The sequence below is a fragment of the Curcuma longa genome, chromosome 4, assembly GCF_044706935.1.
Source record: "Curcuma longa cultivar G26 ecotype Majalengka, Jawa Barat chromosome 4, ITB_CL_G26_1.1, whole genome shotgun sequence".
Classification (NCBI taxonomy): domain Eukaryota; kingdom Viridiplantae; phylum Streptophyta; class Magnoliopsida; order Zingiberales; family Zingiberaceae; genus Curcuma; species Curcuma longa.
The window spans coordinates 9,400,632-9,419,009 of record NC_133864.1 but is presented as its reverse complement, the minus strand read 5'-3'; the positions used below and the strand labels follow the sequence as shown (position 1 = coordinate 9,419,009).

The 18,378-nt window shown below is 35.9% G+C and overlaps 1 protein-coding gene across 2 annotated transcripts; it reads left to right on the top strand.

Annotated features, from left to right (window-relative positions):
- The first annotated feature begins 352 nt into the window (after positions 1 to 352).
- On the top strand, positions 353 to 15,077 carry LOC141828143 (DNA polymerase alpha catalytic subunit). Of its 2 annotated transcripts, XM_074715516.1 has the most exons (32): positions 353 to 1,498; positions 3,534 to 3,698; positions 3,809 to 3,892; positions 4,094 to 4,168; positions 5,063 to 5,127; positions 5,629 to 5,719; positions 5,821 to 6,003; positions 7,198 to 7,361; positions 7,441 to 7,555; positions 7,840 to 8,019; positions 8,105 to 8,218; positions 8,345 to 8,464; positions 8,553 to 8,873; positions 8,972 to 9,064; positions 9,563 to 9,681; positions 9,772 to 9,844; positions 9,962 to 10,018; positions 10,522 to 10,614; positions 10,756 to 10,878; positions 10,968 to 11,065; positions 11,181 to 11,226; positions 11,381 to 11,494; positions 11,577 to 11,657; positions 13,170 to 13,277; positions 13,364 to 13,453; positions 13,537 to 13,613; positions 13,699 to 13,918; positions 14,058 to 14,111; positions 14,218 to 14,337; positions 14,452 to 14,526; positions 14,672 to 14,834; positions 14,947 to 15,077. In XM_074715516.1, the coding sequence occupies exons 1-31, from the start codon at positions 353 to 355 to the stop codon at positions 14,816 to 14,818; spliced, it is 4,611 nt and encodes a 1,536-aa protein (XP_074571617.1). In that variant the 3' UTR covers positions 14,819 to 14,834; positions 14,947 to 15,077. The 2 variants fall into 2 exon arrangements, with proteins under 2 accessions (XP_074571617.1, XP_074571616.1); XM_074715515.1 differs by lacking the exon at positions 14,947 to 15,077 and having other exon boundaries at positions 14,672 to 14,890.
- Positions 15,078 to 18,378: the final 3,301 nt, after the last annotated feature.

Sequence of the window (18,378 nt, the reverse complement as noted above, 5' to 3'; positions counted from 1 at the left end):
CAAATGAGGAACGCAATCAAAGGATGTTGGACATCTGGATTGGCCGTCGTACTTCCCGATTTATCTTGATGGTTGGTGGGAAACTTCCGTGGGACTGGGCCGGCCATCCCAGAGATATGGCTACTGAGATTATCAATTTTTTTTTAATAATGGATAATTGCCACGTGGCAACAAGTGGTTGGCTGTTCTGTTCCTAAGTGCGCACTCAATCCCAATTGGCGAGCGAAAAACCCTAGATTTGATAGTCTCTTGGCGCCAAAAATCGACTGTGCCCGCCAAATTCCCGCCCAAATAGTCGAAAGGGTACTGATCGGTTTGGAAGTCGGTCGCTCGACCATCGCAAGCAAGAGAGATGGAGGAACCCAAGGTGGCCGGCCTCCGCACCCGAGGCCGCGGCTCAGATGCTTCCGTCCGTTCCGCCGCCCTCGAACGCCTCAAAGCCCTCCGTAGCTCCGGGGGTCGCCGATCCGATGCTGGCGCCGCCCTACAGGTCAAAATGGAGGCCCCCATCTACGACGTGGTCGAAGAGGATGACTACGCCGCTCTCGTCGCCAGCCGACGTGAGAAGGCCAGTGGTTTTATTGTAGATGATGACGGGCTCGGTTACGTCGATGACGGCCAGGAGGAAGATTGGTCCAACCCCAATCTCGCTTATTCTTCCGGCGACGAGGAAGAACCCTCGGGCGGCGAGGAAGAACAGCCCAAGAGAAGAAGGGCGCCGAAGAAGGATCCTCCACCCAAGAAGCCTCCTCCTTCCTCGCTCACGGCGGCTGCCGCTATGATGGGCAAGCAACGACTCTCTTCGATGTTTACGTCCTCAATATTCAAGAAAAACGATCGTGTTAAAGGGTCTTCTATGGCTTCCGAAAGCATTGTGGATGATGTAATAGCTGAGTTTGCGCCTGATGAGACAGATAGAGAGAAGAGGAGGCGGAATGCTGTCAATAATGTGGCTCCAACTACTATTATGACACTGCCCGTGGTCCAGATTAAGCCTGGAATGCAACAACCTCTTGTCATCAACAATCATAATGTTGAATTTAAGCCCAGTGATGAGGAATCGTTGGTCAAATCAGAGGAGTACCAAACAAACGATGACAAAGGACAAGTAAAAGATGTAGATATGGAAACACATGGGAAGGATTTGGCTAGCATGGCCGAACCAGCAACTAATGAGAGTTTAAATGAGGCAAATAGCGATGCCAATTTGCATGCAAAAATAGAGGATCCAAAAAGTGCAAAAAGGTCATCTCTGAATGCTACAATCAAGGTGGAAAATGACGCTTCCATGATAAGTGCAACTGCTGACTGGAGGGCAGTATGTCATGAAGGGGGTGTTGGGCCTGAAGGTGAAGTTTCTGAAACAAAGGCCAATTTTGACTCAGATGAGAAGTCTGAGTATTCCCTGGAAGCCGATGGATCACTTGCATTTTACATAATCGATGCACATGAGGAAACATCCGGTGGTAATTCTGGTATTCTGTACTTATTTGGAAAAGTAAGCTACTTTATCTCATTCAATTCTTTTTTGATTCCAGTTTTTGTTATCTCACTTAATGCATCAAAGCAATTATCCCATCATTGGAAGACAACTGTTTCGATATTGTACCAAAACTATAACTACATGTATTAAATAATAATTGCACAAAAAGGTAATGAGACTTATTTTGAACACTACATATGAGAGGGAAAGTGGAGAAGCCTACACATGTATATTAGTTAGTAGTTGAAACTAATGTAACAGATTCATTACATGTTGCACACTCCTGAGTTATTTCTTTACTTTTTTTGTGTGTGTTTCTTGCCAATTACTCATGTTCTAGAATGTGGAGATTCTTTTGTATTCACAATAAGTATTTCTCATTTCTTTATGGTTGGTTTGTATATGATCATCTTCACTCGTCAAGAAACTAAAGATAGTTGAATCATACTACTTCCAGTAGGATGGATATTGCAAATTGAAGTGCTGCAACAAGCTAGCACCTAGTTCCTAAGAGAGTAAATACAAAATTTTCTAATTCATCAAAGTCAAACTTGTAGTGGAAAAGAGTCTTGATTTGGAAAATAGAGATAAACAAACTGAAATGATCCTCAAAGGTAGATGCCATATCTTCCTTGTTTATTCACTTAGTTCTTGTTAGATTTTTTCAAGATAAAAATTCTATAAACAGTTTTCCAAAGGATATGGAGAGGAAGAAGCTGGCAAACATGGACATATAAATGCTTGGTGCATGGGACACTTTCAGCGCATGTGGTACAAACTATCATTATGCTAAGCACACTTTTGGCGCATGTGGTACACCTTGACTTGAGTTGCATTGGATTGCTAGCTTGTTTTATGCCATTTAGGACACCATGCTGAGACAAAGAGTGGTTCTACAAATTTGTGCGAACTAATATTTGAATTGTCATGATGCAATAGGTTCTGGTGAACTAGCACCTGCATTGGCATGCTTTGAACCCTTGAAAGATGCCAGGGCCTAGATTGAATCTAAATAGATGTCACTCTCTAGTTGCAACCAAAATTAAAGGGGCATAGACAAGGGAAAATGAAAATTAGATCTAATAGAAGTAAAACCTCTTCTAACTGTTCTTTCCTTTGCACGACCAGTCTTCCTCTCTGTGAGTATTTCTAGTCTTTAAATTTTTGTAGATTTGGACGGTGAAGATAACAACTCTTGTTTGACTAGTTGGCGCATCTTGTCCTAGATGACAGTAAATTAAATATGCACCTTAATGCAACTCATGATGATGACTATGTGCGGAGTGCAACTTGTGCCAATAAAGCGCCATATCGTGCAACCTCCAGGATTATTGCCACCAATATTAGTTTTTTAATTAATAAAACATATATTTGTAAAGATCAGGCTTTTAAAAGCAAGCATAGGCAGATGCTATTTGATTAATCCACTGAACAACACAAATGCAGTGTGTGCATATGCTTGACCCACACCCACGTTTAGTTTCTTGAATGCCCACATATGTGGTTGCATAGGGTGCATATACTGCTGCCTACACTGTTTGGCCCTGCATATTGATTTTACCCATGGTTTGAGTCCCTCTTTCTCTGCTCGCCCTGATATGGAGGACCATATGCTAAAATGATGCAGCCACCTAGGCCCTTTTTATGACTTTAATAAATAAAGAGGTCAATGGAAAGGTCAACCAAGTGTTTGAGGTTTCCAGCACCATGGGTCTAATGACAAATTTACTTAAAATCTAATAGTATAATTTGTACTTGCCATTAGTGATGTATGGCTTGCAGGAAAAATCTTCTAGTTACTAAGCTCGCCCTCGAGGGACGAAAACTGCTAGTTAAAGACAATGCCTATAATGTTTGAAAAAATGTCTGGCTTTCTTCTCACATATTTCTCTAATGTTGTTTGTCGTAGATTTTTTAACACTATTCCACATGGCCATGATGTCCATGTTTTATAGTTTTAATTCGTTAGCTATAGGTGACATTTCAATTTGGTTTATCGCAGTACTGGAATTTTGGTGCTAATTGTGTGCATTTTTTTTATGAACTCAAGGTTAAAGCAGGCAGTGGTTATCAAAGTTGTTGCATCATTGTGAAAAACATGCAAAGATGTGTTTATGCCATTCCAAAGGATTCTGTTTTTGACAGCATAAACCTAGCTGGCAGAAATTCTCCTAAGTCTCAAAAGTCAGAAGCAACTCTCAGAGAAACTCTGCAAGTAAATCTGTCCATCTAAACATGGCTCATGAGTGTTGTAGCATTTTTTTTCCTATTGCATTGGGATCTATAAAGTTATTCAAGTTGTTCATATTCATACTTGTCTCACAGGATATGGCATCAGAAATGAAGAATGAAATAGCACAACAGTTGCTCGATTTAAATGTGTCTACTTTTAGCATGATGCCAGTTAAGGTGCGTGGAACTTTAACATTTTCTTTATATATCTATTACGAAAAATAGAGACAATTAAAGTGGGTGCTTAACTGCTTACATATTTACACATAGGCCCTTTGCCCATAACAATGTTTATATTCTTTTTAGCTGAAGAGATAATTTAGTTAGATCTGCATAGTCTTATTTGATGATGATTGATCCTGTTCGGGAAATTTTCAGCGAAACTATGCATTTGAACGATCAGATATTCCTTCTGGTGAGCAGTATGTTCTTAAGATCAGCTACCCATTTAAGGTATGATTTTTCCTTAAAGGTACTTAAGTAGAAATGCTTGTTTACTTTTATCTGTCTGTTTCTGTATGTCAAGTTAACTGCCCTTTATCCAACAAAAAGAGTACAATTTGAGGCTAAAAAACTCTTTATTTCTATCTGATAGTCAGTTCTCCTTAATTTTGATTACTTTGATTGTTTGCGGTATTTTGACTTTTTTGTCAGGATAATTAACTTATTTCATATCATTTGTCTCTACAGATATAACCAAGCAATTGCTATATTGGCCAATGCACAGATAAATCTAGCCCAATCAAGCAGCCACAAATGCAAGAAATAATGAACACATTATGCACATATTTATTCATAAGGACTATATTTCAATGTTACCTCCTAATCTCTCTCTATTTAGTATTAATGACCATTCATATCTGGCACATGATTGAGAAAGAGCTGAAAACACATTGAATTTGGGACTATGAAATACATGTTTATCAGAATCATCTCTAATCTGTTCTAGCTATTCAACATTAGTTTTCCTACACTATTGTGGTGTTGATTCTTTACATAAGATGTGTATGATTTGCAGATAAAGATGTTCCTTATTTCCTACCAGTCCTATTTTCTTGTTGTTATTCTAATAAATATTTTGAGTGGTTTACTTATTGATGCAAACTATGAATTCCAAGTCCTTCTCACATAGCTTAAAAGGTTGCTTACTATCATACCTTTGATTATAAATGTTGCCCCAAGATATAAAACATGTGACTGATGAGAAACTGACTTGGTTTAATCTTTAAGAGTAATGTTTGTCTTATGCTCTAACTATTCTATCTGAAAATTAGATAACATGCCAAAATCACTGATTTTGTGGACTCCAATTTGCATGCTGATTCCAATCTTTCAAATTAATAACAGGATCCGCCACTTCCAGTTGATCTTAGAGGGAAAAAGTTCCTTGCATTGCTTGGAACACACACAAGGTAAACAATTAAATTGCATTGAGATAGATGTGGGCATAAAAGAAACAGCAAGATTAACTCATCTTTCACATGTGTCTAGAGTTGAAAATTGATACTACAAAGGCACAACTCCTAAGAAATCAATGCTATTAGGTTTCACATATGTATCATTGTTGTGGTATATTATCCTCTCGAATGAGTTACATGGTAATGCGATGTATCTCACTTACTAGACATATACTTGAATAATTAAAACAAGAATCTTTTTTCTCTCTAGTATGAAGTCAGAGGTTTCGCTCTGTAATTGATGAAAATTTGGTGTAAACTCTGAAAGTACGTGATTGTTGAGTGTGCATGGGAAACTGTTTAATAAGTTTATTGCTAAGGGGTTTTACTGATTTTTCATCCAAATAGTTATTTTTCTTAATACAATAGGTATATTGCACAATACTATAATATTTGGGTTTTTGCACATTTCGGTTATTTTATAAATTGTAAAGCAATTAGCATGTTATCCTGCAGTTCCTTGGAGTTGTTTATCATCAAAAGGAAGATCAAGGGACCATCATGGTTGTCAATTTCCAAATTTATGATCTGTCCAGCTGGTCAACGGGTGTGCCCTCAATGCCATTTCTAATGTTCATTCAATGTGTTTCTGTCCTGATTAAGATGAATTTTATATGACAAGTTACCATTATGTTTGCCCTGAAACAGGTGAGCTGGTGCAAGTTTGAAATAATTGTTGATTGTCCCAAAGATATATGTATCTCTGCTTCAAAGACACTGTTGGATCCTCCTGTGGTAGTTACAGCAATAAGTTTGAAAACTGTTATCAAAGAAAAGAATAATGAAAATGAAATAGTGACAGCTTCAGTTGTCTGCTGTCACAAGGCAAAGGTATGGATATGTTTTGATATTGGCAATGTTTAAATTAGTTATTTTTGTACTTCCATGGCAAGGTTTTGTTCCTCAATCAGGGCAGTATTGGTAGGTACTGTACTGTATTTTACTGTTTCATTTGATACGCTTCATTTGATACTGTATTTTACTGTAGGTACTTTGATGTATTTCAACATGCATCAAAGTGGCCACGATAAATTTAGATATGTTTGACTCATTTAATTTCCTTCCACTGAGATTATTTGTTCTAAAATCAAGACTGAAAATAAGATAGTTAATTGAATTTCAAGTTTGTTATATTAAACCACTCTCAACATGCTTCATCATGTGTTGAAGTGTGTCAAGATGAATTGAGGAGAGTGTTACTCTTTAATCCCTTGTCACTTAGTTTTTTTTTTAATTTTAAAATGATTAGTCAATTGATTTAAAAATTATGTTGTAATATAACCTGTCTACAATTGTTACTCTTTGACACACATTAAAGTGTGTCGAGACAAATTTATTTAGACTAGTTTAACTCCTTTAATTTCCTTCAATTTAATTTGTTTATTTTTAAAAATAAGATTTTATTGAAGGAGAGCCTTGGTGTAATGGTAAAGTGGTTGCCGTGTGACTTGGAGCTCACAAGTTTGAGTTTTGGAAACAGTCTCTTGCAAAATAGGGTAAGGCTGTGTACAATAGATCCTTCTCCGATATTCCATATTGGCGGGAGTTTCGTGCACCAGGCTGTCTTTTTTTTTTAAAAAAAAAATTATATCAATTAGATAATCAATTGAATTAAAATTTGTAAAAATAAGTTACAAAAGTACAACAAATCTCTTGACTAATTATTGATAGTGAGATATAGTTAGCTCAAGGTACACTTTGATTCATACTAAGGGGTGTTGAAGTGGGCCAAGTGTCTGCTCAATATGATACTCAAAACTAGAAACATCAAGTTTCAGTAGTTGATTGGAAACAACTGAATGGTACATTTTGGCGGTTTTAAGTGGCATACCATAAATTATTTCAAAAAATGCTTATTTTAATGACTAATTTTTGATATATATGCGCATTATGACACTTCTGAGTTGGGGCATAACAAGTTGCCATTATTCTCATCATTAATTGTTGTCCTTATTGTTCCTAGCTTTATTTGCCTTTTGTTTATTTGGTGTGGCTCTCAAAGGTATTGCTTGAAATCATATACAGATTGACGGGCCTATGGTGCCATCAGAATGGAAGAACAGGGGAGTGCTTACTCATTTTTCCATCGTCCGCAAACTTGAAGGAGGCATATTTCCGATGGGTATGACAAAGGAAGTTTCTGAAAGAAATTCAAGGGCTGGGACAAGTACATTGGCATTAGAAAGCAGGTAAACTGTTGATTGATCATCTGTTTTTTTCCTTTGTACTGGAAGGTCACTGATGATATCCTATTTCTACCTTTTTTAGTGAACGGGCATTATTGAACCGTTTGATGATTGAACTGAATAAATTGGATAGTGATGTTCTTGTTGGACACAATATATCAGGGTTTGACCTTGATGTTCTTCTACGCAGGGCTCAGGTTTGGTTTAAATTTCATTTATAAATGTTTATGGAGTATCAATGTATACTGTTTTAGACTCAGGCTTTTTTCTGTGATATGTTTTCATTCCTGTGGCTAAGCTACTCAACTTATAATGCCACATTGAAGCTGTAGTTTCTGGAGCTTTTCCTTTCATGCCAAAAAACGGATTTTGTTTCTCTAATCTCTATTCTGTACACTTGAATGCTCGATACGTGATTATGTCTAGTTGTATATTATCCCAGGAGTAAATGCAATGCCAGTCTAACCACTTACTGATGCAGGTTTGTAAGGTACCAAGCGTCATGTGGTCCAAGATTGGCCGCCTCAAGCGATATTCAATGCCTAAATTGACAAAAGGAAGTGGTTTCTATGGATCTGGAGCTACTCCTGGAATTATGTCTTGCATTGCAGGTCGTCTCCTATGTGATACCTATTTGTGCTCAAGAGACCTCCTGAGAGAGGTATGCTGAAATCACGCTGCTGTTGCTCTATACTTCTGTTCATATGAATTCAAGACTTATTCTATTTCTGATGAAAATTTTCTAGGTAAGTTACTCCTTGACTCAACTTGCAAAAACACAATTAAACAAAGATCGGAGGGAGATGTCTCCACACGATATTCCTTCTATGTTTCAGTCCACAAAAATGCTACTAGACTTGGCAAGTTCCCCCCAAGCTACCTCAGTTTCATTTCATACTTTTCTCTTACTTCATGTAATCACACTTAAAGTCTCTGCTGGCTGTTCCAAAGTGCAAAAAACTTAATGAGAAATATGATATTATTAGGTCGAGTATGGTGAGACTGATGCCTGGCTTTCTCTGGAACTGATGTTTCATCTTAGTGTTCTCCCCCTCACTCGACAACTGACAAATATTAGTGGAAATCTTTGGGGGAAAACTCTTCAGGTGGTCTTCTGATTTATGTCAATGCTTAATGAATCATTGTGAGCCCTAAGTAGAAATAGTCACTAAGGTTCTGTATCTGTCTCCACAGGGTGCCAGAGCACAAAGGGTGGAGTACCTCTTATTACATGCATTTCATGCAAAAAAGTACATCACACCAGACAAAATCTCTTTGCGCACTAAAGAGCCTAATACAACAAAGAGAAAATCAATCAATTGTCAAGATGGAGATGAAGATGATGCAACAAAGGACCATGAATCTATAGATATTGATGCACTTCACATTGATCAAAGCAAAGGAAAAAAAGGTCCTGCCTATGCTGGTGGGTTGGTTTTGGAGCCTAAAAAGGGTTTATATGACAAGCTTATACTACTTCTTGACTTCAACAGCCTTTATCCTTCAATAATTCAGGTATTTCACTATAAGCCTGAATGCACCTTTCTTTCTTTCTTTTTAAAAATACCATGTCCTTCCAGCTTCTGCTAATGCAAATTTCAATATGTATACAGGAATATAATATATGCTTTACAACAGTTGAGCGATCTCTTGAAGGCCTTACTCCTAATCTTCCTTCTTCTAAAATTCCTGGGGTGTTACCTGAGGTAAATGACAGATTATTTTAGGCATATAACCACATTTCTTTAATGTTCCTACAACACTTGGTATTTAGCTATCTGAATATGCAGATAAGAAATTTTACTACAAGAATCCTTTGTCTCCTAGCATATTAGATATTTAGCTCTACAAGGAACTCGATGTCCGGAAAAAAAAGTTGTGTTCTGCCTCCAATAGTTAGGACTTTATGGTTTGTTCTTTTAATTGTCATTTGACTCATTTCTCATCCATTCTTCCTAAAGACATAAAGTGGTTTGACCCCTAAGTATTCTAAGAAATCTACTTATTCAGTTGCAATCCAAATTTGTTGAGTGGATTTCTTTTTCTTTTAAAGTGGAGCTGGAGGCTTTTGCTGCTTTAGACAGCATTCACATTATAACTTTTCTGTATTACATGCTCTGGTGAGCAGAAGTTAGTATTTCTGTGCATAAATTTCTGCAAGCTACTTCTGCTTTTATTTACTTGTTCTCATATTATCTTTTCAGTTGCTGAGGGACCTGGTTGAGAGAAGAAGAATGGTTAAATCATGGCTTAAGACTGCTTCTCGTCTGAAAATTCAGCAACTTGATATTCAACAGCAAGCACTGAAACTTACTGCCAATAGGTGTAGTGGCTTTAAAATGTCAAACTAGATGCTTGTTGCTCAGGTTTCATTCTTCTTATGTCTAACCTTTCTCTAAATGATTCAATTCAGCATGTATGGTTGCTTGGGCTTTTCTAACTCTAGATTTTATGCCAAACCACTTGCTGAGCTGATAACGCTGCAAGTAAGATTGTCTTTGTTTGATTTTTGAGCATAACCTCATTTATAGAAGTTCCAAACATATGCCATGTTGGTTGCAAAACCTCTTATCCAATTTCTACTCCATGCATATATTGTGCAGGGGAGAGAAATCTTGCAAAGTACTGTTGATCTAGTCCAGAACAACTTGAACTTGGAGGTATGGCTGCTTCACCTAGTTGTAGTTAGTAATGCTGTATTGTTAAATGATTATTTGAGAAGTGTTTTTATGTGATTGTGCGTTTGTGATCATTCACATGGCTTCCCAGTCTTTCCTTCTTAGTTCCAGTAATCAGATTGTCCTCTAATACCATCGATATTAAAAAACCCTTAAAGTTCAAACTACTTCACCTGAACAGTTATTTGAATCTTCCCAACCTCTCCCCATCAAAGATAACAGAATCAACAAATTGCCCCATTGCTCTTTACTGTGGTATTCACCCACTTCCTGAATGCAAATATCTTTCCGGAACCCTTAATCAAATATTTGAATTCATATTACTTTTTCACCTGAACAATAATGACCCTACTATCCTTTCTCCTGGAATGATGACATCATCAAATGAATTGCCATATTTCTTTTCACTGTGGTATTCAGTTTACTTTCAGAAATATAATTATCTTTTGTATGTGATTATCTAAAGGTATATGCATGATTTACAGGTGATCTATGGGGATACAGACTCAATCATGATTTACACTGGGCTGGATGACATAAATAAGGCAAGGGCAATTGCTGGCAAAGTGATCCAAGAGGTTATGCTTTTCCAAGTTTACATAGTTCAACTCCTTCAGTAGTTCTGTACAGCAACTATATTTATAAGGTAGTTATGAGTAATCAAACCATTGCGAGTACTGATTGCTAATGTTGATTTCTTGATTCTTGTCCTTTCACAGGTTAACAAGAAATATCGCTGCTTAGAGATTGATCTTGATGGCTTGTATAAGAGAATGCTTCTATTGAAAAAAAAGAAATATGCTGCTGTCAAAGTGCTATTCAAGGATGGAATTCCATATGAGGTCAAGCTTGATACGCTTGGTCCTTTTTTTCTTTCTTGATTCTGTATTATTACAAGGCCATGCTGATTTAATTTGCATGAACAAGGCAGGTGATTGAACGCAAAGGCCTTGATATGGTTCGCCGTGATTGGAGTTTGCTTTCAAAAGAAATAGGAGATTATTGCCTCAGACAAATTTTATCTGGAGGGTGACGTGCCACTTTTCATCTTTTCTTTCAAAAAATATCTTTAATATTATAGTTTTAACAGCTTCTTCTAATTTAATTTGTATTTTTTGAACCATGTGTTTTTTCATCATTACAGAACTTGTGAAGATGTTGTGGAGTCTATTCATAGTTCTCTCATAAAGGTACCTCATAGATGTAGAAGATAGATCAGATTCATTATTGCCTGGGATCATAAACTGGCATACATATTTTTTGAGCACGCTGGTTCACTGTTTTATGTGATTTGAAAATTGATTTAAATTAGTCTGACTTTGGCATTTATGCCTCTATAAACAGGTGCAAGAAGACATGAGAAATGGTGAAGTAGCACTTGAAAAGTATGTTATCACAAAAACATTAACAAAGCCGCCAGAAGATTATCCAGATGCCAAAAGCCAACCGCATGTGCAGGTCAGACTTTCTTTTGGAGTGTATTTGTTTGGAAAAGTTTATTTGGTACTGATTCACTAGTTTACTTGAATATCATCTTTAGGTGGCACTAAGATTGAAGAAAAACGGCCACACAGGATGTTCTGCTGGTGATACAGTTCCTTATATCATCTGCTGCGAGCAGGTATAGGCTAATGTTACATGTGTCATGTTTATGTTGTGGTAATCGAAAATTGACTTAGCCATAAGGATGATAACTTCAGATCAACAGCTGATGCCAAATCCTATTTCGCAACCAGATCAATGATAACTTTCTCAGAATAAATATGGGTTTTGATTGGGAACAATTTAAATTAAGTGATCAATTCATAAATACTTGGCATAGACTGTATTAAAAAGGGGTGCATGAAATTCTCGCCAATACAAGGTCCCGGGGGAGGGTCTATTGTATGTGACTTTATCTTGCATTGTAAGAGGTTGTTTTCGCGATTTGAACCAGTGACCATTAGGTTACATAATAACAATTTTACCGTTAACATAGATTGTATTAATGAAGTTAAAATTGATTTTTGTATTTTTTTAAAATCTTAAAATCAATTAAAATTTCCTAATTAGAATATTAATATGTGAAAATATAAATTTAAAATGTCCATTATCTATTTAATAATAAACAAAATGTGATTCCTAGCTATGAGTCCATCTATACATCTGTTACCTATATTGTTATTAATATTTAAGATTTTTTAGTCACTTTTAATTATGATTAAGTAAAGTTTTATATTTTTATTCATTGTCCCAGTGCCCACACTACACTGACCTAATTGATTATATAATCTAATTATATCTTTGCTTTTTTATCCTCTACTGAGGATACGGAATTATTCTGCATGGTAGTTTTTTTAATTTCCTTTTTGATAATCTTACACATCCATAGTAGCATTTTACATTTCATCTTTGCCACACTAACTTTTATTTGTGCTTTTTCTAAACTCTCAACATTGAAAACGGGTAGCTTGGTGTATGAAGCTCCCACCAATGGGGGTTTCGAGAAAGGGGCGGATCACATTGGGTTTATTGTACACAACTTTATTCTGCATTGCTAGAGGTTGATTCCGCGACTTTAACTTGTGACCATAGTCACAAAGCAGTAATTTTACTGTTGAGCCAAGGCTCCTATTCTTGGACCCATAAATAGGCTAATTGTACTGTGCTTTTGTAAACTTTCCTTTTAATCTAAGAAGCACATAACCATCACACAGGATTATTGTATCTGTTCTAACAATTTCTTATCCATTCTAACTACTAATCTTTTAGCACATTAATGGTGTCTTATATTCTGGAAGATTTCCTTGTTTAAAGTAGATATCCTAAGATTCTTAGAGGGAAAATTATAAACCACCTTTGATATCTAATTGTTCATGAGTTTAAATTGCATGCAATATTTGCCACTATATTATTACCAAATTGAAGTTTTAAAGTAAAATTCTAATTAATCCATATTAATTTTGTTGATCTATCCACAAGTTTCTAATCTTGGTGACGAAAGGATAATCTGTAAGTGTTCATCATCTATTACCAAACTAAATAAAATTGTTATGATATTTGATTATCCAAAGATATGAAGGAAAGGATAATCTGTAAGTGTTCATCATCATATATCTTGACTTCATGCTACTTTTGTCCGTTGTCTTTTCAGGAAAACTTCTCCAGTTCTACTGGAATAGCTCAAAGAGCTAGGCATCCTGATGAACTGAAAAAGGATGGTGGTTGGATGATTGATATTGACTATTACTTATCACAACAGGTTTGCTAGCATTTCTCCAAAAACCAAAAGAAGTTCAGCATTTGAAGTTGTATTCTATGTTATAAACTGATGGCTTCTTTTGACAGATTCATCCTGTTGTCTCGCGGTTGTGTGCTTCAATTCAGGGTACTAGCCCAGCACGTTTAGCTGATTGTCTAGGACTTGATTCAGCTAAGGTGCAGCTTCTAAAACCGCGTCTTTCAAAGTGATTTTCATGTTTTTGCTCTTGACAGACAATTTCATAACTTATTGTGCACAGTTCCAATTTAAAGAACCTGTGTCTGTTGGCCAAGATCCTTCTAGTGTGCTGTCATCCATAATAGATGTTGAAGAGAGGTAGGTAGTTTATATAAATGGAGCACAAGGTAGCATCAATAAACTGTTAACCATATTATCAAATATCAATAACAAATACTTGCAGGTATCGTGGCTGTGAGCCTCTCAGGTTGTCATGCCCCAGCTGCTCCAGCACCTTCGATTGTCCTCCTATTTCAAGTTTACTATCTTCAATACACAAGAAGCCATCTGATTCTCAAGCAGAAGAGCAATCAGATCGTAACTTCTGGCAAAGGATGCATTGCCCAAGGTGCCCAGACCATATTGAAGGGTGCAAGTTTTCTCCAGCCATGTTAGCTAACCAGGTTCAAGCACTGCGCTAGTGCAATGTTTTTCTTTCATGTAGTGATCTAGTAGTTAGATCTGTTACTTAAGCATAAGCATTTTGATTACCATGTTAAATTGTTTCGCAAGATGAATTTTCTACTGTATCTTTTTCTGCAGGTGAAAAGGCAAGCTGACAATTTCATTTACATATATTATAAAGGATTGATGATGGTAAAATACAAAGTGTTTCAGTTTTTTAATACTCATAAAAATATAGTGTTTTTCGACCTTCGCTAGCCTCCAACTGTATAAATGACTACCTTGATTATTTTCTCAGTGCGATGATGAAATATGCAAGTATACCACACGCAGTGTGAATCTTCAGGTAATTGGTGACTCTGAAAGAGGAACAGTTTGCCCAAATTACCCACGCTGCAATGGTCATCTCATAAGACAGGTATGACCATTGCAATTTTGCATTATCATTGTTTAAATCTTCACTCGGATTAATTAATCTGTGTAACTCAACTGCTAGAAGACTAAAAGCTGTTGTCTAATTTTCACTAAGCAGTACACGGAGAAAGACCTATACACGCAACTATCTTCTTTTTGCCATGTCTTGGATGCTTCTCGTTTTGCCGAGAAGGTTAGCGTTCTACTATATACACTTGCACTTCATTGCACCAAATTGTGCAACTATCTATCTATGAGTAATGAAGCTCGTAGGCATTCATACTTTTTACTTTTCAAAAACAACATACAACTATTTATGGGAAATGTTATGGCTGCAGCTCGACCAAAATGTTAAACTATCTATTGAAAAAGAGCTTGCTGTTATCCGTCCAGCAGTGAGTCTGGCAGAATCAGTGATTCAGAAGATCCGTGACCGGTGTTCATATGGATGGGTGCAACTTAAGGACCTGTGCATCTCAGTTTAGTAGATCTTGGAAAATGGTAATGTCAAACAATTTTCTGCTGTTAAAAATCTGGGGTTTCTGAAAAGCAAAACAACTCCACCAATGCTATGATTGGCCTCCTTTAATGACCATTACTTTCTTCTAACTAGATCATGATATTCAATCTTATTCTGAGTAAGAATCGTTGCCATAAACAAAGCCCTCAGGAAGAAGTTTGCTACTAAGTTGACACTGGTTCTTAAGCTTGTCAATACAAAGGTAAATATTTATTTGGATGAGCTCAGCCATTTGCTCTTCAAGATTTCACACTTCTGCAATACTATTCTTCCAGCTTGTATGTTAGGCTTCTAATATTCAATTTTGTTATTCTACAATTTATTTGAACAAAGGATGAATTAATCCACATGTCTGTTTAAAATTTTGTGAATGTATGGTGTTCTGATATTGTGAATGAACAGAAACTTGTGCCCAATATATTTCGTTATTGAAGTTGCTTATGTAGGCAAACCAAAAGTGGTTCCGATTGCAATCTGTCCTTCCGAGGATTGAATTGTTTTTAACCAAAGGCAAGGAAAATTACATTAAGTTTTTCATCATTTCACATGATTTGCTCTGTTTCTATTACTAATGTTGATCTTCATTGGCTGATGTGATCTCGTGGCTAGACTTGACAATTGTGAGGTTGCTGGCTATGAGCTTGCTAGGCTGTGCACAGCTCGCGGTTAGGCATGACCTTTGTGAGGTCCTCGTGGGGTTGGGGTGGCCTTGCAAAGAGTTTTTAGTTTGATTTGTCCTTTGCTTGGCTTGTGGTGGTCTTATGGAGAACTTTTGGCTAGGCTTGCCCTTTCTGAGGTTGCTATGAGTTTGTGGTGGACTCGTGAAGATTTCTCGGCTTGACTTGGCCTTTGCTCACACGGTCGGCTCCACGAGAATTTTGAGAGTATTGCTCGGCTTCGCTCACGTGCAATATGCTCATCCACCCGACTTCCTTCATGTAGTAACGTTGACGTCACACTTCAGTTGCATCGTGTCTCTTGCAATTTTTACAAAAAAAAATCAATAACATCAATTAATAATATTCATATAGAATTAATTCAAACTTAAATTACATTCTATATGTGTGGAACCGCAAGTCTAGAGTCACCATGATGCATGATTATATTGAATAAAAGCTTTCCCTATTTTTTTAAAAAATATTTTCTTAAATAATACAAACAATAATTAGTAAATATCACAAATAAAAAATTAAGGCGTAAATTGCATGTTTCTTGTGATGTCAATTATATTTATTTGGTTTCTTTTCTGTTTTTCTAGTCCAAAGTCCAACTAACTGAAAATTTGGACTTTCCTCATCAACTTTAAAAGATGGACATCTATATCATCACAGCCATGGAGATCAAAGACAAATTGATCATTGAAATAATAATAATAATAATTAGTTCTATAATTTATTACAAATCTGAATGAGTTAAATCGATCAATTGTATTTTTTTATTTAGAATTTTCTTAAAACTCTTGTATATAATAATAAGAAACTATATATCAACAAGGCCCCTAATTTAGTAATAAATAGATTGGCTGTCGGGTGCTTTGGGCTACCATGATCTAACTTTAATGGCACTATAACTTTTCTTCTTCTCTTTGCTTGTTTGTCATCTGATGCACATGTGAAAACCCCTTGGATGGTTGGTTGATGCTCGTGCATGATGGAGATCATAATAAATATTTTAATTAAATTTAATTCAAGTGTAAACCTATCCTATCGTGAAGATGAAGAGATCATAGTTGATGAATTTGGATGGTTGATGGATGGAGGAACAATTAATGTAGTAATTGCATTATGTGTTGTTTGTGAATGTCCAACATCAGTAGGAGCATGGGCTTGCTCAGCTAATATGGTAAGACTAGCTTCTACACAATGTAGTTTGTGTTGGTGCAATTATGCTCGTAAGCATATAGTTTTTGATGTTTGTACAAAGATTTAAGTTACACTATATTGTGATTATTGATATAGTATGTCAAGTGTGTATGTGCAAGTTATTTGACATATATATTGTAAGTACAATAATGGAAGTCGTGGGCAATTCAAAGTTGATGCTTGATTGGTAAAAAAGTCTCAAAGATAAGATTTTTTGTATAGAAGACTTGGAAGAAAGGCTTCTGAGCACATCAATCCCCTTCTAGAAGAACTTTTACTGAATGCACGGCCGCTAAGGTGGCGGATCTTCCAATGAAGTTGAGAGTCGAGTGCACTTGTACAAAGGGTTACTAGTAGGACTAGACTTATGCATTAACTTGATCTTAGAAGTAGTTTGGGTTAATGTGTTTTTTTCAGTCGACTATCAACAATTCAGGTTAATTTGAGAAAGACACAAAATATTTCTGTGTGTTTGTTTAGAGAACAATCAACTAGTCAATCAATTTATTGATTCGTGTAAGAATAGTCGATTGATGATTTGATTAATTTGATTGATGAGTCAATGAAAATAATTATAGTTATTGTTTTGTTACAACAGTTAATGATCTTAAAGGTTTTGCAAGATCAGTCGATTGATGAGCTAAAGAAATGACTATTGTATTACAATCGTTGATAGTCTTAAGGTTTCTGCAAGATTAGTTAATTGACAGTGGATTTAATGTGTTGGTGCAATGAGACCCTAAGCATATAATTTTGATGTTTGACAAAGTTTAATTTAGATTATGCTTGTGGTCTAATGTATGTATCAAGTATGCAGATATAAGAAACTCGACACGTAAGTTGCAGGAGCAATATTCGAAGTTCAAGTAGACTAATAAGGGAGGTTGGATACTTGGCAAGATGAAGTCCCAGAAGCATGAAATCTTCTCTGCAATATAAAATTTTGGAGGCGTGAGGTAGCTTCTTAGCAAGATAAAATCTTGGAAACATGAAGCTTCTTAACAAGATGAAATCCTTGCAAGTTCAAGATAGCTTCTTGGCAAGATGAAATCCCAGAGGAACGAGGAGCCTCTTGGCATGATGAAAACCCGAAAGACTTCTTGGCACGATGATGTTATGGAATTCTTGATAAGATAAAGTCCTAAAGGAGACTGGATAACCAAAATGGACTTGAACATAAATTAGTCAAGTCAATTAATTAGTCGATTGAAAAGAATTTTTAGAAAATTGGTCAAGTCAATCTTCTCCAAAATGCACTTTTTTATTTTAAAAAGTCAATTCAATTTTTAGATAAGATTATTTAGTTTTATTAGAACAGTTTATCATGAACAATAAGTCATGTTATTAATGTACAAAAAATCACCCAAGTTTGAAAATGTTGAGAAGGAGATGAGCATTAAGAAGGAAACATTGGCATTTTCTTTCCTTTTTAATTGAATTAATGGAGAAACAATTATTAGAGATGTAAAGTAAAGATAAAAAAATCAAATTAAACAAAAACAAAACAGGACTTAATTCATTTCTTTAAAATAAAAGGATGAGCTTTTTAGATTTTTCAAAGTTGGGAGGCATTTTTTAAATATTCTAAAATTTAATAGCAAAATGAAATGAAAAGGGAGGCTGTTTTTAGTAATTTTTGAAAATTTAGGGACTTGTTTTTTTT